Source organism: Eptesicus fuscus, chromosome 5 (genome assembly GCF_027574615.1).
Source record: "Eptesicus fuscus isolate TK198812 chromosome 5, DD_ASM_mEF_20220401, whole genome shotgun sequence".
Classification (NCBI taxonomy): domain Eukaryota; kingdom Metazoa; phylum Chordata; class Mammalia; order Chiroptera; family Vespertilionidae; genus Eptesicus; species Eptesicus fuscus.
In genome coordinates, this window is record NC_072477.1 from 17,366,832 (window position 1) to 17,389,895 (window position 23,064).

At 36.7% G+C, this 23,064-nt stretch overlaps 1 protein-coding gene across 4 annotated transcripts in view; it reads left to right on the forward strand.

Annotated features, from left to right (window-relative positions):
• The window catches only part of CEP128 (centrosomal protein 128), a 364,379-nt gene that overhangs the window by 340,962 nt on the left and 353 nt on the right, over positions 1–23,064 (forward strand). For 3 of the 4 annotated variants that reach the window (XM_028155817.2, XM_054715853.1, XM_054715852.1), the window contains 4 exons: positions 1,788–1,865; positions 3,644–3,757; positions 15,072–15,180; positions 22,831–22,954. In XM_028155817.2, the coding sequence (XP_028011618.2) occupies positions 1,788–1,865; positions 3,644–3,757; positions 15,072–15,180; positions 22,831–22,954 (425 nt within the window). Of the gene's footprint in view, positions 1–1,787; positions 1,866–3,643; positions 3,758–15,071; positions 15,181–22,830; positions 22,955–23,064 lie in introns of those variants that run through there. The other variant, XM_054715854.1, reaches the window with a different exon arrangement.

Genomic DNA, 23,064 nt, shown 5'->3' on the forward strand with positions numbered 1-23,064 from the left:
ATCTGCAAGGAGGAGTTTGATCTTTAACTCTCTGTCTCCCTCCTGGCCCCACCACAAACCCTGCAGAGACATAGGAGTATTCTCTGGAGAAACTTTGGGTTGAAGATGAAGCCAGAGAATAGCATTGGAGAGCATAGGAGATTTAAAATAGGAATATTAAGTGAATGTGGGTATGCAAAGTAATGAGAACACCAGTTTCTAATCTTCTCTAGTTTCAGAAAAACTGAACTTCCCCTGAGGGAGAAAACTTTCATATACTCATAATTTGGAGCCTCCACTCTCCTCCCCACCCCCCAAAGCCAGTGACTACCTGATTAGTCTACAATTGAATTATGAAATTATAGGTGTGATTTGCAATAATTGATGCTGTGCTATGCATTGGTGTCTAACAGTCCCTGACATCTCATGGCTTAATACAATAAAAGTTGACGTCTCACTCCAATGAAGTCCAGTATGGCTGAGAGCTCTCCTCTATCTTGCAGCTATGCCATCTGGAGCATGAGGCCTCCGAGGATCTCATGGCAAAGACTAGGATGGAAGAGCCCAGCACACAGGCTCTTAATTGTCTCATCCCAGAGGTGACACATGTCATAGTGCAGTGTTCAGAAGCATTCACATGAGAAATGTGGGAGGGCACATGGAATATAGGTGGCCACTAACTTCTCAACAACACTATGCAAACTCATGTCTAGGTCCTCGTAAGACCCTCCACTTCTCGTGCACCAGCCATGGGACTTGTCGTTGATTTAATTTTAAATTTAAAAGCTAGTATCTATTACTTACCTATTATGTGCTGGCCCTGTGACAGGGCTACAAATATAGATATGTACCCTAACTGGATGGCTCAGTGGTAGAGTGTCAGTCTGCACAACCAAGAGTCACAGATTTGATTCCCAGTCAAGGGCATGTATGTGGGTTGCAGGTTCATTCTGAGCCCCAGTCCAGGCACATGCAGGAGGCAACCAATCAATGTGTCTCTCTTACATAGATGTTTCTCTCTCCCCTCCCTTCCATTCTCTCTAAAAAAAAAAAAAAAAAAAATCAATGGAAAAAATATCCCCAGGTGAGGATTAACAAAATAAAAATAGAGAAATGCATATGATACAGTCTCTAGTCTCAGGATTATTCTATGATTTAAGCTCTTAGTTTACATTGGCTTCAAAATAACTTTTAGATAATTTCCTCTAAGTGTTTATATTGGTAGGTGTAAATTAGTGACTAGCTAATCAAAAGACTGTGTAAGTAATTGATTAATAATAGTATCTTTTGTTCCTGTCACAAATATTAATTTCAGATATTTCTCCCATGTCTTGAAAACCATCCCCTTTTCCTTTTAACTAAAATAATCATTGAGAACTCTTTTCTTCTTTATAATGGCAACATGTGAGGATCTCTAATGTGCTTCATAGATAAGTAACTGCAAATTCATCTATTTCTTGGTATTACCTTGTGGTTTATTTCTGATATTCACTGAAGCGGGTTTGCAAATTAATATTAATATGAAATGTTCCATAGAATATCAGTTGAAAGCAATTGTCCAGGAAGAGTTTTCATTTCTGAGTCAGTCTTGCAAATGAATCTCATATACTTTGTAAAAGGAAGTCACTCTTCTGATTTAAAAAGATATATTTATCCCAGAAATACCATTCTATCTGTTCTTATTTTATTTTCTAAGCCTACAGCTTGAACTACTTACACCAGTGGTACAACTGAATTTTAGTTGTTGGGTTCTGAGAGTATTAATAAATTTTTTATAATGTTTGGTTTCCATATGTTTTCTTTTCCAGAGTACCCGCGTGGCCTTAGACCATCTGGAGTCTGTGCCTGAGAAACTGAGCCTACTAGAAGGTTTCAAGGACTTCAGAGTAAGAAAGAGTTGGCTTGTCTCTTTCAGTATTTTTATTTGAGTGAGAACACTTGACATCTTTCTGATGTGCAAAGAAAATTGTAAGGAGGGAGGAAAGACCAAAAAAAGATTGGGACGTTTCACACTCTATCTTATCAGAGATTATTGACATTTGTGACGTCTGGATGAAAATAATGGGGCATATATTAGCACAATATAGGAAAATAGAGACTCTTACTATACTCCTAGAAGCTCATTTGGCCCTCGGAAGCTTTAACTATGATTTAGAAATACCTGCGAATTAAAAAAGGTTACACATTACATTGACAATAGATAACTTTTGTGAGAAACAATTTTAATTTACAAATTATCTTTTTTGAGTTTCAATTTTTCAGAATACTGTTTGTTTGAGAGAGATGATGGTGCACAGGTTATCCCTGTACTGTGACATGTGAATTGAAATCTGCATAGAATTTTAGATTTTATATCCCATGCCATTTATTGATAGAACTCTAACCACAAAGCTTTTCATTAAAAATTCAATTAATTACATGTGTGGATTTACCTACTATAGTTTTTTAAAGTTCCTCACAGAGCCCTGGCCAGTTCAGTTGGTTGGAGCATTTTGAAAGAAGTGGTTCAGCTCTATAATCCCACATTTAAGTATTACATATTTGTAATGGTGAAAGGGAGTAGCATTGAGTTCCAACCCCCATCCACCACAAATTGCCTAGCCTTGGGCAACTCATTCTTAACTTTACAGGGGCTATAGCTTTTTTTACATAAAAATGAGAAATTTGGAATTTTAATACTCCTTCTAATTTGGCACTATTTGGGGAACTAAGTCCCATAGATGATTTTTCTTACATACAAAAATCAGTTGCCCTCATTGTAATTTTCTAATTTCTCTCTAATTCATAACGTTATTGTCTAAATAAATGGCTATAGTGACTATTTGTTGTATTTTATCCTCTTTCCCCAAAATGAAGGAAAAGTAGGAAGGAAGGAAGGAAGGAAGGAAGAGAGAGAGGGAGAGAGGAGAGAGAGAGAGAGAGAGAGAGAGAGAGAGAGAGAGAGAGAGAAAGAGAAAGACATCAGCTGAGGAAATTTTGTGTTTTTTTATTTTTATTTCTTTATTACCTGAATCTTTTACCCTTTTGCTTTTGAGGTGAGATGAGATATCCTTAAATTTAAAAATCTATGTGCTATAATAGTTAAACTAATTAAAAAGTAAAATTTTATTTAATAATTAGTGAAAAATAGGGTGCTAGTTTTAAAGGTAAAATTTTTTTTTGATGCCAGGTACTACTAGGGAAGTGGCATGATGTCATTAATGATCATCTTCGGAAAACTTCCTGTTACTTGAACTTATTCCTTTCAACTAAACAGTGTCAGTCATTTCAGATTGGCACCAGGACTAGTTGTAAATAAAATGCAAATAACCAATGTGGGACCCTGGTTTATTTTTATCGTGTCATCCAAAGTGACCCTTTTCTTCTTCATCAACGTATGGTTTCCCTAAGTATCTCTCTAAACTTTAATTGTTTATTTTCTACATACCAGTACTTTTTTAAAAATTTAAATTATGTATTGTTTAAAGTATTACATAAGTCTCCTTTTCCCCCCATTGACCTCTCCCCAGCTGCCCCCATCCCCCAGCACATGCTCTCACGCCACTACTGTCTGTGTCCATTGGTTATGCTCATATGCATGCATACCATACCAATACTTTTATTCTAATTTCAAGTGCTGATTTTTCTTTCATCCACCAGTTTAGATGTGTTGTTGTTTTTCCAGGATTCCCACAGTTTATCCGAGAGAACCGATGGGAGGTACTCCAAATACAGAGTTCCCCGAGAGTCTCTTCAGCAGCACCGAGACGAGCCCAAGTACAGAATCAGAAGCTTCAAAGTAATGTCCTTTATATACATGTTCAACCTTAGAGTATTTTCCATGTTCCTGGCTACTGCCCTCACAGCAGCTCCTGCAGGGTTCCTGTAAGAGAAGATATTCTTTGATGCATGAAATATATTTTCAGTTTTGTGGGAGGAGAGAATAAAAAGATAGTGCCTATAACTTTTACCTGGGAACTAATTTGTACGTTTATGCTACTGTGGAGTAATATGTTGTTTGTCCATGGGAACTGATGTTGCTTAGAAATCCTGAGCCAGGAAACGCTGGTGTCTTGGTTGGTTAAAGGTTAAGTGTGGATGGTTAGTTGCACTCCTTTGTGCGTAAGCCCAGCAACTCTCAGTGCTGAAGTCCCCAGTAGGTAAAGTAACATATAGAGAACTTTGTAAACTATAATCTTGGCACATACAGTATCTGTCACTCATCATTCTTTCCATGAGGATATGAACTCCATACTACTAATTAATGGGGATGCTTATAGATGAATTAGGGAACTTAAAATTTGGGGTGAGACCAATATAGGACACTAGGAAGATTTGGCCATATTGACAAAAAAAGCCCACCATTCCCTTGATTCTCCTCAAGATACACCTGGGCTGTGGGTGATTTCAAACCCATTGGATTCTTAATAGGTATTAGCTAGAGCAAGCTTTCTCAACCTTGGCATTATTTGCATTTGGGTCCAATGACTGTTGTAGAGATGGTCCCATGCATTGTAGGATATTTAGCAGCATCCCTACTAAGCAGATGCCAGTAGGCTCCTCCATCCCAAGTTGTAGCATCCAGAAATGTCTCCGGACACTGCCAGATGCCCCTTCAAGGGCAAAATTGACCCCCATTGAGAACACTGACCGAAAGGGAATCCATCAATATTCAAATGTACATGCCAAGTCAATTTAGAAAAAAAAAGCTAAAGGCTCTTTGGGCTCTTTTATATTCTTACAAACTTCAGTATGTACGAATGAATATTCATTACACTGTATCTATTTACTCATTACAGCCAAATAAAATATTTCCAAGAAGCTGCTGCCTCCTGAATGAAATTGGATAGAACACTCAGTGGATATAATGACTGTTCATTTCTATAGTCCTCCCTGGCATGCTTAAAATGAGCACCCCACTTTCTCAATCCCCAGAAAATTGAACACTATTATGCCATATTATTCATACCCTTACTGTGAAGAGGGAATCCTGTGGCTTTATAGCATCTTACCTTTGTTTTTATAGATTGTTGTTAGGGACTCTAGTAGGGATCTTGTTGTGTCATATAACAAAATTTAAGTTTGCTGAATCATCTCCCAGCATTCCCAGTAGTCTCCCACACACTCCAGCATCTCTCCACCACTTACAGGGGTGCTGCCAACTTAAACAGAAATACGGGGTTTGGACAATAGTGAATAATAATAACTACTCATTATTGAGCCAGTCACATGAAATTGCTCTTTTTGTAGGTGTTGCACACTTCATATGCATTATCTTATATAATCTTCACAGCAACCCTATTGGGTTGGTACCATCTTCCCCCACCCCTTTTACCATTGAAGAAAGCAGGGTTTTAGAACAATTAAATGGTTGAATCAGAATTAAAACCTCAATATGACTGGCTTACATTTGCAGCTGGAGTGGAAATCAAGCCTGATTTGTAAGTGAGGCCAAAACTTAGCAAAATGAGAAATAAGTTTTGCAGATAGGTAGTACAAGTATAGGAAAGGGCCAGAAAGTGTGTTATATGATGACGGTGTTCCACATTAGTACTATCTAAACATTGTAAAACATTGATTCATTTCAGTGATGAATATGTAGACTGTCACCATATGTAACACGTGCCTGAAATAGTGCAGCAATCTAATAAAACTAATGTAAATATCACATTTTTTGTAGTCATTAGAGATGGAAATGTGGGAGAACAGTTTTGCCAGTTGCAGATACCAGTGATCATTTTTTTACATGCTTCTTATGAAAACAATCTATTTAAAAAGACTGGGAGGGGAGGCAGTTTCAAAAGAAGCATGAACTCCTATGAGCAATGAGAAAGTTGTTAATCATTTCTGGGCTTCATGGCTAATCAGAAGAGCTACCTCAGGTTAGTCACAGGCATCCTGAAGAAACAACTTCATTTATAAGAGGCATTGGGATTCTTTCTATCAAGAGAGAATGTACCCATAAGTTATTATTTCAGCAGCTATTAACTTCCTACATGTTTTGCTAGGACAGAGTTCAAAGAAAAGGCACATTGCAGGGACTGAATTTGTTGGTTCTACTGAAAATTGGATCTAGGAAGTCAGTTACTGGAAGATTTAGTGTAATTCAAAAAACATACTGTACAGCTACCATATCACAAAGCACTGTGCTACCTGTTATAGGTGGTGATGCAGGATGTATAAAGATGCAGAAGGCATGGTCTTCTTGGAGAGAATAGTTATCAATTTGTCTTAATCCTAACAGATTTGGGCAGGAGCCAGCAAACTACCGCCTAGGGGCCAAATCTTGCCTGCTGACTGCTTTTGTAAATAAAGTTTTATTGAAATACAGCCACACTTATTTATTCATGTATTGTCTTTCACACTCAACAGTAAAGTTGAGTAGTTGCAACAGAAACTGTATGGCTCAAAAAGTCCAATATATTTACTCTCTGGCCCTCTATAGAAAGTGCTTGCCAACTCTTTGTCTAGAAAAAGGAGAAATTGCCAACCTGGTCTTTCTTCCTTTGCACATATATAAAACATTTCCTTTCCTTTATTTACCAATCAAATAAATACTGCTCATGTTCTTTGGAAAATCACAATATTTATCCATTCATTCAACAAATATTCGCTGTTAGCTGTGTGCCAGGAACTTACTAGATGCATGGGCCTCACATCATTAAACAAAAATAGACAAAGATCACTGCCTTCTTGAAGCTTCCATTCTAAATGAAGAATATTCATGTTTGTTGTTATTGTTGTTTTTTTTAAATACAACATTCAACAAACATTTATTGAATTTCTACTGTATACAGGCACTCTGCAAGGGCTAAAGAGAATGGTATAATAAGAAAAATCATTACCAATCCTTAGGAATCCAAAGCCTCCACACACACAACTGTTGTGCAAAGGAGAAAGGCATGAATGCTGTTATGGAGACCTCAATAGACTGAAATGGGAGTTCAGAGAAAAAAGAAAGATACCCATAGTCTTTTGAAAAAATGGTTTGTGATGACAAAGTACAGGAAAGTATTTGATCCCCTTCTCTTTGAAAGAGAGTGGCTATTAGCATTACAGTTGTACACCTCTGACTGTATTACTATTGACAGTCAAATAACTGTTGGAATAGGAGAACCATGTTGGCAACTGGCTTCTCGTATTGTTAATGTAGGAGGGCAGCGAGACGTCCACTGTGACCACACTGCTATTGGAGGGAAGGGTTAGCAGGAAGTAACTCAGGTTCTTTTACAATCCAGGCTAGAGCCATCTCCTGCGATTTGCTCTCATGGCAATCACCAGAACAAAAACTATCAGATTTCTAGAAACCCATCGAGATTTTTCAGCAGGAGCGATGTGCACAGTTGCTGAGAGCATAATGTAATATTGTACTAAGTTGACCAAGTAACTGGACCAAGTCTGTTCTAAAAGTTTATATTTAGAATTTAATTCAAAGCTGAATCTGACATTTTTTCTTTGTCTTTGTAGAGACAGCAGAGGCATTTCATGGCCTCTCTTTCATCAGGCCTAATTGGGTTTCTGTCGGACAGTTTTCTTCCTTGCTGTCCCAGCTGTTTCAGATAGAACAGAATGTTCAAAAGTCAGCCAATAGTATAGCATTGCTAATCTTAATTCACAGAGGAGCATGGTTTTATTCAAGAAATCCCCATTTACTACCTTCATTTTTTGCTCTCTACACATACTAAATATATGGTTTTAATTAGCAGTGGTTTTTTTTAGTAAAATCACAGAAGGCATGTATTGTTCCCATCCTTCCTCCTCCTAAAAGGAAATTCATGTTTTTCAATTTTTAGTGGAAGGGTCGGTATGTAACTTCTTTTTAAGGAAGCAGATGTTTTATAGGATAAGATGAGGTGGGTGAGGAAGTGTTGATGATGTCTTTCAGCACAGTTTATGAAAGCAGAGCTGGCTAAAGCCCTTTGTCATATTTGTTCGGTGTAAGTGTGCGTATGGTATTCAGTACGGTTTTGCTCCTGGGAGCTGGTTCTCCTTCCTTGAATCTCTTCCTGATTTGTTTATACTTTGCTTATAGCAATTAATTGCTCTTAGGTCAGCTATTTCTGTACATACTTTAAATCTTTTACAATAGTAGCTTCTAAAGCATGCTATGTGTTAACTCCTGATGCAAATCAAGATTGTAGGTGATTTTTATTGAATGACTATTAAAATATATCACTAGTGTGTTTTTCAGGTAATTTTATAAAAATTGCTTGGTAATAATAGTGCCAACTATGGGGGAATTTGAGGGAGAGTTAACCACATCATGCCCCAATGATCTCATTTATAACCATCTCTCTCCATGCTTCAACAAGAAATCATATATAAACTGCTGTGCAAATATAGCTCTATGCTTCCCCCAATCTTAACCAGTTTGCCATTCTTTAAGCCCCTCATATATAGAGATTTAAGGTGCAAGGCTAATCAATCTGTAAGTTAACATAAAAGAAAATAGTAAGTATAACTATAGTTGAATACTGAAATTTTGGAAATGCTGTTCTGCTAGATTGTAGGACTTTTGAGGGCAGATACTGTCTGTCTCGTCTTTGACTCCAGAATACACAGCAAACACATACATGTTAAATTGTGAATAAACATTTTTTTCTAGCTTCAGCCTTTCTAGAATTCTAACAGAAATTTAATTTCACACATATGAAACCTGGCAGGCAATCAAATCATGCTGAAGTCCGAAGAGATTTTTATTCTTTTGAAGTGATCAAGGCTAACTTGCCAGCTATAATATTTAAATAGTTGATTTCATTTTGCTCTTTTAGAAGTTAAACAAAAGGTTGCCAAAAGGATTGGAATTTTTCTTTATTGTAAAATTTGAAAATAGCGATGGATCAAAAGTGTTTATTTAGGAATCAATATGGCTACTTAGATGAGCACATTAATTTTTTAACCTGCTTGAGCCCCACTCTACCAAACCTAGTTCCCTTAACAAGCTTTCAGCCATCCCAGTGATTTACTCAAGAGCAATAGAAAGGAAAGAATGTGAAGAAATTCATCTATAAAGATACCATTTTAAATAATCTCAAATTCAAAATTCTAGATACTAAAACCATAAAGAATACCAAGTAAATGTCTTGATAGTTTTTATTAAATGTGCTTGAATAACGTTCATGCAAACAGTCATTATTTTCTTTAAAATAGTCACTTTAAGAGAATGAATACTAAGTCCAACGAGGCACCATCATTAAAACATCTTTGCCTTTGTTAGTTAAGTCAGTGGCACATTCTTTTGAGTGTCATTGTTTATGGCAAATTTGTATCCACTGTGAGTAGATTAGATTTGGCCTCTGAAAATGGACTAAAGTAATGCAGAGCCAAATCTGAAGTAGGTTAAAAAAAAAAAAAAAGCAACAACAACACTGAATAGATCCTTTTCATTAGTGAGTGGTTGGGAATATTAAATTTTATGCAATAAAGTGTCAACTGGACAAAGGTAAATTTATCACATGGTCTAATCTAGCACAGTGTAGTCATAAGTCTGTTCACCTGTGGATGAGTGTGGCTTTGGGTTGATAGTACTGTGCTGTGCAGTGGGATTTCCTGTGGTAAAGATCGTGTGCATGGTTAGAAGTGCTGGCTGTTTATTGGTTCTGTTCAAATAGGCTGGAATCATAAAGTGTTAGTGCCGAGAGGACTTAGAGATGATCTGGCCCAGCATCCTCATTTTTTTACATGCAGAATATGAGAGTAGCAGTCTCCTATGTCCCAACTTCCACCATGGCAAACTTTCATTTCTGTACTTTGGACAAGAAATGACCCTATGTGACCATTTTTTTAGTTTCTTAATGCAAATAGCACTGTGCTAAAGTGTGGACTATTGGGATGGGTGAATGAATAGATAGAGACAATAACAGCCTCACCCTCATGGAGTTTAACAGCTAAAATAGGAGCCATGCAGACTGAGATGTGGAGGACAGGCTTTACATAATCTGTCCGCTAGGGTTTACCTTTCAAACAGGAATAAAACCTACTGAGGAAGAGGTTAAGCATTTTTAAGCACCCATGGAGGATTGGGAATAAAGAATGGGGGCGAGGTAGAAGGATAGTGCATTGTTAGTGTGGAGACGAGTTCTGGAAAACATTCCTGCCCCAGGCTCAGAAACATGTAAGTATTTTTTCCTTCTCTCCAGGGGAAGGGTTGGATAAATTAAAATTTAAAAAAAATTAAATGTATCATTTGTCTTATAAACTTTGAACTTATAATATTCCTGAGAGAAAAATACTTGGTGGGCGTCATTAAATATTAATCATTACAGATCAGTTTAGCAAAGACATTTTAGTCAGGTTGGAACAGCTTTTAAGAAACCAATTACAATGTGGGTTATGAAATAGAAGTGGAAGAAACCCAGGGAAAATATTAGAAAATGCAAGTCCCTGCACCCAGTGGAATTTTTACAGGGAATTCTGGCTAACTAACTTGTTGAGGCTTAAGACAGCAATAAAAATAAGTCCTTGTGCTAAGGATATAAGAATTGGTAAAAAGCAAAAGCTAAGATTACTAAAATTGCAAAAACATCTTCCCTTTTAACAAATACTTTCTTTTTAATATTTAAGTATTTGATTAAAGAGTAGGTAGGAATTATAAAAAAATAATCTTATGGTCACCTTGTAAAATTTACTTATATAGAAATTCCACAAATTAAACATCAGTATATAATTGGATGACATGAAGGTATTTTTTTCATCTTCTAGTATGTTGATTATTGAGAGGATTATGAAATATTTTTCTTTTAGGGTGTTCTTTTAGTTTTCATTTCTTTAGTTGTATTTCATGGTAATATGGGGGATTCTGACAGTCTTTTAAAGACTTATAAAATGTTGGAACTTAAAGATACTAGTATGTCAGAGGTAAGCTTCCTCATTTTCTACATGTGAAAAAAAATGTAGGTGGTTGAATAAGTCAACAATTTTAAAAGGAAGGGACAACAGTCCTCAATTTTGAGTGCTTATTAACAGAGTGTCAAAATATATGAAGCAAAAACTGATAGAACTCTAAGGAAAAATAAAAAAATTCATAATTATAGTTGGAGATTTCAATATTCTTCTTTCACTCATTGGTAAAACAGTAGGCAGAAAATCAGTAAAGATTATAGAAGACTTGAACAACACTATCAGCCAACAAGACCTAATGACATTTATAGAATACTCCACCCAGCAACAGCTGACTACACATACTCAAGTGCACATCAGACGTTCTCCAAAACAGACTATGTTCTGGGCGATAAAACAAGTCTCAATAAATTGAAGATGATTGAAATTATACAAACTCTGTTGTCTAACCACAATGGAATGAAACTAGAAATCAATAACAGAAAGATATCTGGAAAATCTTCAAATATTTAGAAACTAAATAACACATTTCTAAATAACCCATGGCAGAACTCAAAAGAAAAATTAGAAAAAAATTTAACTATATGAAAATAAAAGTATAGTTTGCTAAAATTTGTGAGAGTGTGATAAACAGTGCTCAGAGGGAAATTTATCACATTAAATGTGTATATTATAAAAGAAGGAAAGTCTCAAATAGGTAATACAAGTTTTTGTCCTAAGAAACTAGAAAATGAAGACAAATCAAACATAAATTAAGTAAAAGGAAGAAAATAATAAAGAGAAGAGATCAATGAAATTATAAAAACAGGGAAAGAAATGAAAACCCAGGATTTTTGACAAAAGCAATAAAATTTAAAAACCTCTATCCAGATTGATTAGGAAAAAAAGAGAAGATAAAGTTTTCAAAATTAGAGATGAAAGGATATTACTAGAATTTCTATAGACATTAAAAGAATACTTAGGAAATACATAGGAATAACTCTGCCAATAAATTTGGTAACTTACACTAAATAGATATAAATAAACAGCCTAAAATACACTGAGTGGCCAGATTATTATGATCTCTGAACACATAATAATCTGGCCACTCAGTGTATATCCTATATAATAAAAGGCTAATATGCAAATTGTCCCCTCGACCAGGAGTTCGACCAGCAGGCAGGACGGCCAACCGCCCATGTCCCCTCCCCATGTCCAGGCTGGCTGGACCCCACCCATGCACAAATTCATGCACTGGGCCTCTAATTAAACACACACACACACACACACACACACACACACACACATATACACTGAGTGGCCAGATTATTATGCGTTCAGCGATCATAATAATCTGGCCACTCAGTGTATGTCACCCAGTAATTCTACTCCTATGCCAAGTTAATACACTTAAAATTTGGACAAAGCTTTATGTACCAATATGTTTATCAAATGGTTATTTATAATAGAAGGAAGCTGAAACCAACCTTAAATTTCCAAGAATAGATTAGTAAAATAAACAATGATTTACCATAATGATAATGATGACAGAGAAAATTCCCATATATAATATTACATGAAAAAGTAGAGAAAAAATTGTCAACAAATGGTGATCTCAATTATAAAGATATTTATAAATGAGAACTGGAGAAATTCACCCTTACATTAGGCTACTAGGTTTGTTTTTAACTTGCTGGATTATTTATTTTCTTCATGTGTTCTAAATATGAAATATCAGTTTTAACTGTCATATGCCACAAAACTGGTTTTATAATTTAAAATAGAAAGTATTCTATTTCTGTGAACAGAAAAGATATAACCTGTGCTTTGAATCCAGTTGATTTTGCTTTAGAAATTTAAGTCCATGCCTTTTGGGAAGAATGAGCAAGGATTGAATATCTTTGTGTGCCTCATCCTTTCTCTGGTAGGCACACTGCGAGTCTGTCTTTGCACCGACTGTTTCATTCAGCCCCAACCTTCATCTCCACTTCATTCCTCTCACTGTCTTTTTCAGTCCAGGTGTCTGTGTTTCCTTAAGTTTTCCTTTCTCTTATTGGCTCACAGTCATTAAAGCATCTTTTACCAGGAAACCATTTCTTACGCTTTTCTCTTTCATGCCTCATATAAACATCATGACTGACTGGAGATTTCTAGCATTGGTTGAGAACTAACTCTCCTTTCCGTTTGTGCATCTTCCAGATCTTCCCAGGCCTTTAGTACTTCACATCTGACTGTAAGAGCCAGGTCCATTGCCCGGCCTCTAGTCGCCCACTGTCAGCTCATTCTACAGTAGCTGTTGAAATACATTTGGGACACAATGTATGTCCTTTCCTTTCCAAAAATCCTGTAGTGAATGACTTCCAGTTTCTTATGAAATCCCTATAACTAGTCAGAACTATAAATCATTTGGTTGAAAACCTAAGGGCCTGCATCTTAAATAGACCTGAACTCCCTTTTGGTACATGAAGGCTAATGTACTTGAACCATCTGAGGATTATGTCCATCGTTTTAGCTCCGAGTAAATGGGCCTTTTACAAATGTATATGAACATGTTCTTTGTGGCTTTTCATTTTCATTTGCGTAATACATATGTGACAAAGACATAACATATAAACTTGGTACTTAGTATAGAGAATAATAACTAATTCATCGGATTGTTATGTTACATGAGGCTCTGCTGTTTGTGGTGACTATGTTTTGAGGAATCTGTTTGGGGCCTCATCTAGAATATTTGGCAACATCCTTGATCCCTTCCTCTCCCTTGACCCCACAGTTATCCTCAGTCACAGTCTTTTAGCTGGTTTTCTCAGACCAAAACCTGTGCCACTCCAATCTGTTCTTCATAAAGAGACCAGTGTAATCTTTGTGAAATATAAATTAAGGCATGCCATTCCTCTCCTGAAAACCCTGGACTGACTTTCTGATTTATGTAAGAAAAACCTCCCAAATCCAAACCCCACCTCTTGATCTCATTGTAACCACTTTCTTCAGCTTCAGTGTTCCTAAGCCATAGGGCCTTCCTTCGGTTCTTCAGACACAACAAACTCTCACCTCAGCATCTTCACACGTGTCTGGAACATCATTCCCTGACCTCTATCTTCTGCTCCCCTTACCTCCAACTCTCCCACCACCCACCCATAAGTTTTCACCTGGCTGATTTATTGATTGATTTATCCCCAGCATTCAAATATTGCTTTAAATATCACTGCCCAGAGGAGCTTTCAAATGTAAATTTAGTTCTTATTATTATTTCCTATTCTTCTTCTTATAACACAATTTTTCATTTTATTGTTATTTATTTAGTTTATTTGTTTAATGCCTTTTTCTTCTGCAAGCTGAAAAATTGCATGACCGCATACCTTATTTTGTTCATTATTTGACCAGCACATAGTAGGTGTTCATTATTGTGAATGAATGAATGAATGAATGAGTGAGTGAAAGAAAGAAAAAAATGAATTGTATAAATAATTAAAAAACATTCAAGAGAACAAAGTTGCAACTTTACTATCAGAGAAAAGTATGAAAGCATCTATTTTAAATCTATTAGTAAAATTATTTGAGTTATCATTCCCATTTTTAGTGAAGGTTTGGGGGAAGGATACATTTATATATTCCATGAGAGAGGGACCTCTTCTGTGTTCATTTTTGTTTATATATTAAATATTTATTGAATGAGTAAGAGGTTTAATATAGTCATTGTGGAAAGGAGTCTAGCTCAATGTATTTAAAGCATCAAATTGTTTTTATTGACCCTGATTTCCACCTAAAAATTTGTCATAGGAATATCACAAATATGGAAAAGGTCATATATTTAAAGATGTTTCTCACCGTGTTATTTATAGGAGGAAAAATTTGGAAGCCACCTAAATGCCCAGTAAAGCATGCTGTGCTAGCTAAGTATAGTGTATCCACTAGATAGTATCCGAGTAACCTACATGCTAAAGGTTAGGATAATAGAATGACTTCAGAAATGTTTACAGTATGAAGGTAAATAAATGATCACAGTTTTATAACAATGTTTACAAATCCTACCCACAGGGAAAAAAGACTGGTAAGAAATATGTCATGCTGTGAATGGCTCGGGTCATTTCCTTCTCTCTCTCTCTCTCTCTCTCTCTCTCTCTCTCTCTCTCTCTTTTTGTACATGTACAGGTTTTATTTTTTACAATGGTTATAATTATATGTATAACATAGCTTGTATATTGAGGTTCAGTTTCACATTTAGAACATTTAAATGAATCCCTATTCTTGTATTTTGTAACCAGTGAACTGAAATGCTGTGCTGTCTTTTCTAGGATGACCGAACCTTCGCCGAAAGTGCCCATGCTCATGGGCTAGATCACTCACCTTCTTGGCAGGACCACAGTCGCTTCCTGTCTGCTCCACGGTTCTCACACTCGGCCTGTAAGTAATGAAGTCCTGTACTGCTTTTAAATTGGATTTAAGAAAATGCAACTCATGGGAAGATTAAAATGTAAGGCCAATACATGATAGTAATATTCATGTTATGTGTTTGAAAAAACTTTCATTATGAATCATACAAATAATGCTCCTCGAGACACTTATTACCCAATTTACTACAAATATATATGGGATCCCTCTTTTGTAGACCTTACCCTTATCAGAAAAACTTAAAATAAATCATCCAAGGTAATAATCTTAATTAAGCAAATTTTGCGTGTGTGGAGATCATTGGTAACTGTGGATGAATGGGTAAAGGAAGTTAGAGGGTATTACAATACAATCCAAATCATCAAAGAGTGGAAAATCTTTGCATAGAACTATTCAGAAATATATAATCTTTTGCAAAGAGTAAGGTTCTTAATGTGATTACAGGCTAGATTTCATTCTGTGAATACACTGTAAATGTTGATAGTACATCATCCACACCAAGAAGGTATAGAATCTCTTGACTCAGGATACCATCTCCCACCACCCACCACCCACCCCTCCTCTTCTTCAAGTTTCAGCTTATATGTAATGTCCTTAAAGAAGCCTTCAGAAGTTACAGTTTTAAGTATGGTTTCTGTTATGAGTGCCCACAATGCATTCCAATTTTTCTTTAAAATCCTTCTCAGAATAATTATGAAGTTATTTGTTGTTTGAGTGACTTATTTTTTATTTATTTATTCCTCTGCTTACTGAAGATTGAACACATGAAGATAGATACGATGTGTGTTCTGTTCATCACTGCTTCTTCAGCATCCTGCATAGTACTGAGCACATAGTGAATACTCAATTAATATTAAATAAATGAATATAGGAATTGTTGTTTTTTTAAAATCTACTTTTATCCAAACCACTAGGACTCAAATGTTATTTAATGGATTCTTATTTAAATAATCATTTAGCTTTTCAGTTTACCATGGGCATAGAGTGTGTACATAAAATCTTGAAAACCCTCTTATTTTAAAAAATCTAGGTTACTATAAAATAAAATACCAAAATAAACCACAAGGAAGTAGGTCAAATCCAAAAGTGATAATTCTCATTTTTGCTGATTTATATTTATGGATTCATTGAATAAATATTTATTAGTTTCTGATAATGTTTTGGTTTTCATTATATCACGATTATTTTATTCCAAGAGCTAAGCATTTTCTCTCCCCTGTCTTAACCATTTACCAAGTGACTTTATATGCCCGCATAAACCCTCTGCTATTCTAATCTGGCAGCCACTCTTTAATATGGATTGTTATCTCAAGTTGGTTATAATACCTCAGGATGTGATATACATAGGCCAGATTTCTTATTTTTCATATTAAGAAATGGAAAAATTTCCTCAGGCCTGTGTGATGTATATGAACATGGGAGAGGAGGGTGGGCAAAGCACCATCAAACATTCCATCCCATCCATCAAGGCATTCACATGCCTGGCCTGGAGATAAACAGCACCATGACCAGAGCCCAAGTCATTGCTCCACGGCTGTTTAATTCTGCCATTGTGACCTTCATAAGGCGCCCCACAAAGGCACCTAGAAGGAAGTGGTTAGAAGGGGGAGGAAAGCATCACGACTTTTAGCATTTTGTTTAATATTATGACAGGCAGTGAGAGAAACTATTTTTAGCTTTCTACTCAGTAGCATTTCATGACCAGCTGTGGTCATTTCTCTAAGATATATTATACTCCTCATAGGCAGCCATTCATTTCCATATAAATTATCTCACTTACATGGAAATACAGTTAAATAAAGTAGGAAGAAAATATCACTGAGAACATAATTAGTGTTAAAAATTCATATTATTGCCTATTCTGTAAAATCTGACTGAAAATTTACCTTGAAAAGTAAACCTATTGTCCTGGTCATTGTGGTTCAGTTTGTTGGGCATCATCCTGTGCACCAAAAGGTTGCCAGTTCAGTTCTCATTCAGGGCACATGCCTGGGTTTCCAGCATGATCCCTAGTTGGGGCGTACAGGAGGCAGCCAATAGATGTTTCTCTTCTCTCTCTCTCTCTCTCTCTCTCTCTCTCTCTCTCTCCTCTCCCTCTCTCCCTTCCTCTCTCTCTAAAAGGCAATAAGAAATCTTTTGAAAAATGTAGTAAACTTCTTTATTAATTTAATTAATTGATAAATGATGTAAGTATTTTATTAAAACACTAGAGGCTCGATGCACAAAAATTCGTGCAAGAGTAGGCCTTCCTTCTTCAGCTGCCGACACTGGCTTCCTTCCAGCACCTGGGACCCGGGCTGGCTTCCCTTGGGCTGCCCGCTGGCACCCGGGACCAGCTGGCTTCCCTCCGCCCCACCTTCATCAGGAAAGATGTCTGAGTGATGTCTGGAAGACATCTGGTCTAATTAGCATATTACCCTTTTATTATTATAGATAGGCTTATGTTTTACTCTTATTTTTGACAAATTTTATTTTATGGTTTTTCTCACATATCTACCTAAATATTTTGAAGGATACTTTAGAAAATTTATTTATAGGCACCTTATTGTTAAACATTTTATGTTATTGAATTAAACTTATTCCTAGAAATCACATTTATTCTTATTTGATTTTCTAATGAATCTTGAGGTTTCTATGTTTTTTCATAATGTGGTATCTTAGAAGTAGATTAAGATCACCCTGAATACTTCATTTTTGTAGCACAAACCATTTCATCTTATTCATAAAAATTGTTCTGTAATTTTTCTTTAACCTCCATTTAAACTTCTAAAATTACAAAGGAGAGATATCAGAACCAACAAAGAGAAAAACAGCACCTACTGTAAATTCATAATCCAGGGAACGAAGGTGTCTTTAAAAGTATTAATGCCCTCAGATATGAGAGGAAATATTATATCCATTAAAAACAAGAACAAGATGCAAAGAAAAAGGAACACAGGATAAAAGGTTTCAGAAATTTAAAATATGTTAAATTAGAAAGGTGAAAAATGAAGTTGAGAAAATCACAAAGAGAAGAAGGAAAAAAATATGGCACAATAGGAAGGAAAAGATATGATATTTAGAAATTCAGTTCAAGAGGGAGGATACTGATTAGCGAGAGTGTTGGGAGGAGAGAACAAGAAAAACAGAAGAAAGGCCAGAAGTGGGTGGGTTAAAAAGGCCTGCCCAAAAGTACCTGGTGCACTGCTGTCATCCTGAGACTTCCCTCACTCTCTTTCTATGTTGATGCTCATGGGCCTCAGATCCCAGGCCTTTCTCTGCTCATTGCAGAAAGGGAGGTGAATGTTTTGCTTTTGTGTTTCTGAAAATGGATTTTCTTCCCGCTCATTCTGGCGAAACTTTGGCTGGCAATAAAATTTTATGTTGAAAACCACTCCTTCTGAAGTCATGGCACAATTATCTTCCAAAATCCAGTGTTGCTGTTGAAAACTTTATGTCTTTACTATTTTGACTCCTACTCCTTGGAAGTGATCTTCTCCATCACCACTAATTCCCCATGCGGCCCTGGGAACTTTTAGGACCTTTAACCCCACCAGGTTTCATGATGATAAGCCTCCCTGTGGGTCTTGTCTTACTCCCTTTACAAGCTACTTGCTGGGTGAGCCCTCTTAATCTGGACACTCATGTTCTTCAGTTCTCTCATATCAAAGGAAGAAAAGAAGAAGTCCTTCAGGAAAATCTTTAGGAAATAAAAGAATTGATACATTATTTGCTTCACTTGAGCACCTTAGAAAAAACTACTCATAGAAATATGGCAAATCTAATTGAGTTATTAGAAACAATTACGGGTGGTCATAGAGAAAGAGCAAATAAAAAACAAAAACATGGGTTAATTAATAATTCCAGAGGGAAAAGAATGAGCAAGAAAAGAAACATTTACATAGCATACCTATTAGGTTGCGTGAGCCATATTTACATAGTCATAGTATAATATAAATACTCACTATTGACATAACTCGAAGTTCAGATGTAACTATATAGGGAGGATGGGATGAAGAGAAGTGGATGGGTGTGGATAAGTCTAAAAATGATAAATAAATAAAATAGCAATATAAGCTTCTTTTATTTACAAGAATTGAAGTAAATACAGAAAATAAAGCTAAAAGAGTTGATTGTGGTTGACCCTGGGGAGCAGGATTGTGGGATTGGGAGGGATGGGGCAAGAGACTGTAGTCTTTGTATGTAGCCCTTTGGTGCTCTTTGATATGTGTATGTGCGCTTGGGCTAAAAAGGAATCTTATACTAGCAAGTGTTTGATTACCTTCTGAATGAACCATGAAGGCTAGAGGTTGGAGTTTAGAGATGTTGAGACTAGTGTGGGGACATTAGGAGTAAATAACAGTAGGGGCTGAGATGGACATGAATTTATGAGCCCACAGAACAGGCTCCTTCCTCCTCGAGTTGGGATTTGTACTGGATGAGGCCCTTCTGTCTATGCTGTAGATGCTAAGGCATTCATTCTGCTGACTTAGGTGCCCTGTCAAACTGTGACCGAACTACAGCAAAGAATCACTGACCGTGGAAAAAACAAAGGAAATGGGAAAATACTGCATAATTTGTGGTCTCTGAAATGATCCAGCATTAATGAAAGTTTGTTTTCAGTAGTAATTTATGTCAGCTTTGTATAGTTCAGGTCAATTCAAGAAAAGGTAGATTCCTTCTGCCAGGAAGAAGGGGAGAAATGTATAAATTGTAAGTTTATATTACCATTGGAAATGGGAACACAGAAATCCATTCTTTAGAGCCATGATTACGACCAAATTTATCCTGGCTGGCTGGAAGTTATGGCCGAGATTCAGGACACTCTTTTAGAAGACTTGGATTCCATTACCTTCAGCTGTAGACAGTGGGGGCTTAGTAAGTAAGAGAGACTCATAATGCCAGCTTTTGAAACTGTCATTTTTACTTTTTATAAGTAGTGACTGACCACTAGTCTCCATGTATAGCTCCTTTTAGGCTAAAGGGACACACTCCAGGACTGGCCTACAGTCCTGAGGCCGGGACCAGACCAGATGTGAGTGAGGCTGGTGTCATAGTGATGACTTCTCGAGTCTCCAGTCCTTTGAGACTAAATGCTTGATATTTGTGGAGTTGGTATCTCTAAATTAAGTTTTAAAAATATATGGGGATTGCAAATTTTCTTGTAATTCTAAAACGGTTTTAAATAATATTTATTTAAATAAATGCATGATCCCAAAAGGAAAGGACTGATTTTTCATAGGAAAAAAATGTTATCTGAGGATTATTATAGGTCTTGGAAATGAATCATGCATATTAATTTAACTTGATAGTCTTAGAAAAGCAAATCAGTGTAAGTTGCTAAAAAGGACCCTATTTTACTTCCTTACCTCAGCTTACGTTGCTATAAAAGGGAAAGAAAAGTTAAGTATTCTCAATTTACCTTAGAACGTGCCTGTAGTGGGAGTTTAGTCCCTCGGGTGAAACAATTTCTCCGCAACCAGAATAGCACACACTTTTCACTTCTACGCTGAGTGTCAGGATCCACCCGCCTAACTCTGAATAGACACTTCCTAAGTGGTCCTCCACTTTGCACATAAAATGCCAAGGATTTATGGCCGTAAAAATATTGCAGTACTGATAAGGTAGAAAAATGTTTTTTGTTTTTGAAAGGATATTTTTTAATTTCATGAAAGCACTAGCCTTTCTGTTTCTCCATTTTTATAGGTTCATTTTACATGATAAGGATTGTGTGTGTGTGTGTGTGTGTGTGTGTGTGTGTGTGCGCGTGTGTGTGTATCTTTTCACTGACCATTTAGGTGCCAAATATTTTCTGATTATTGTAATTTGACAAGGCACACTCTAGATGCTTTCTATTTTTTTAAAATATTTTATTGATTTTTTACAGAGAAGAAGAGAGAGGGATAGAGAGTTAGAAACATCAATGAGAGAGAAACATCGATTCAGCTGCCTCCTGCACACCCCCCACTGGGGATGTGCCCGCAACCAAGGTACATGCCCTTGACCGGAATCGAACCTGGGACCCTTCAGTCCACAGGCCGACGCTCTATACACTGAGCCAAACCGGTTTCGGCTAGATGCTTTCTAGAAAGCAACTGGAAAATCCCTAACTGGCTATCTCTTAAAAATTCCTTAAGTACATTCAGTTGTTCAAGCAACATTTGCTAAGAGGCTGTGCAGGAGGCTCTCTGACTCTGGGGGATACTGTAGTGAACAAGACAGGAGAGAGCACTTCATCTCATGGAGGAATAGGTAGTAAACAAGTAAACAATTTGAAATGGTGATTGTGGTTTAAAGGTAAAATGATGGAAGGCACCTGGAACAGGGCTGCTCCCTTAAATGAGTAATCAGGAGATGGTTTTCTGAGGAGGTTACAACTGAGCTGAAGCCTGGATGGTAAGAAGAAGCTACTGAGTTAAAATTGAGTGGAAAGTTTTCCTTCAAGAGGGAGCAATAAAAGTGCAAAGGACCCAGAGAAGAAAGGGACATGGTCTTCTAGAGAGATGGAACACTGAATGAGCAAGTGAGAGTCAGTGAGAGAGTGAGGGATGGAGAGAGAGAGAGAGAAGGGGGGAAGGGGAGAGGAGAGAGAGAGAGAGAGAGAGAGAGAGAGAGAGAGAGAGAGAGAGAGAGAGAGAAAGAAAATGAAGTCCTCAGGGAACTAAAGTCAGATGTTTGGATTTTATTCCAAGTTCACTGGGAGGCCATTGGTGGTGGTGGTGCGTGCGTGTGGTGGGGGGGTTATTCAGGAGAATGACCTACTCTGATTTACCTTTTAAATAATAACTCTGGTTGATGGCCAGTTGGGTGGAGCATCATCCCATACACTAATACCTGGTTGGAGCTTGTATGGGAGATAACCTATCTCTCTCTCTCTCTCTCTCTCTCTCTCTCTCTTCTCTCTCTCTCTCTCTCTTCCTCTGTCTCCCCCAAATCAATAAAAATATACCCTCAGGTGAGGATTTTTTTAAAAAAAAGGTAGCTCTGGTTGTGGTGTGGAGAAAGGGGCAAGATGAAAACAGGAAAAGAGGAAATGGTAGCTTGGGCTAGTGTGGTGATAATAGAAATAGTGTAAAGTAGAAGAACTTGGAGGCATAACCATCAGAACTCAGTCTTAAATTGGATGGTGCAGGAGGCAGGACAAAGGAAGTAAGGAACCAAGGTCTGAGAAACTAGGTGATTGGGTGTTTCATTTTTGAAGGTGGAGAAGAGAAAAGGATGGGCAGGCATCTGAGATTAGAAATCAGGCAGGAAGATTTCACATAGTTGGATATAGGTGGCTGGAGCTCACAGGAGATGTTAAGAGGTAGTAAAAAAAAATAACAACAGAATACCTTACATTCTAAGTATAGTCTCAATTTCCTTTCAAGAAACAAAGAATATTCTGTATAAAGGAGACCCTTAAAATTTCTCTCTCAAAACTTCTGTGTACTTTACATCATTATATACTGGCCACACACACATCTTCCACTCTCAGATACTTCATATTCCCCTCCCCCAAATTAAATCACATGGATGTTTTTTGAAAATATAGTAAACTGACTAAATTTATTCCTACATTGAGGGTCTGTTAGGTCATGTAAAATTGACAGAAAACTAGATGAAATATGATTATTTACAATTTTTTGTTCGAGGGATTATATTCACTTAGGTTGATTTTTCTCTTTTCTTTTACCTTGCCAGCATTTACCAAAAGAACTTTTGCTCCCGATTCAACTTCAACCAAGGAAGATGCCACAGGTTTACCAATGGATGGAACAAGTCCACAATCCAAAAAGCAGGAATATGAAAGCAAAAACAGCAAAATGTAATTAGTTGCTTTCCATGAGTGTTTTACAAACAATAGCATATCTACCCTTGCTGCAACTTGGCCTACATTCTCTAGCAGACATAGCTGAAGTCTGTACTCTTCAGCAT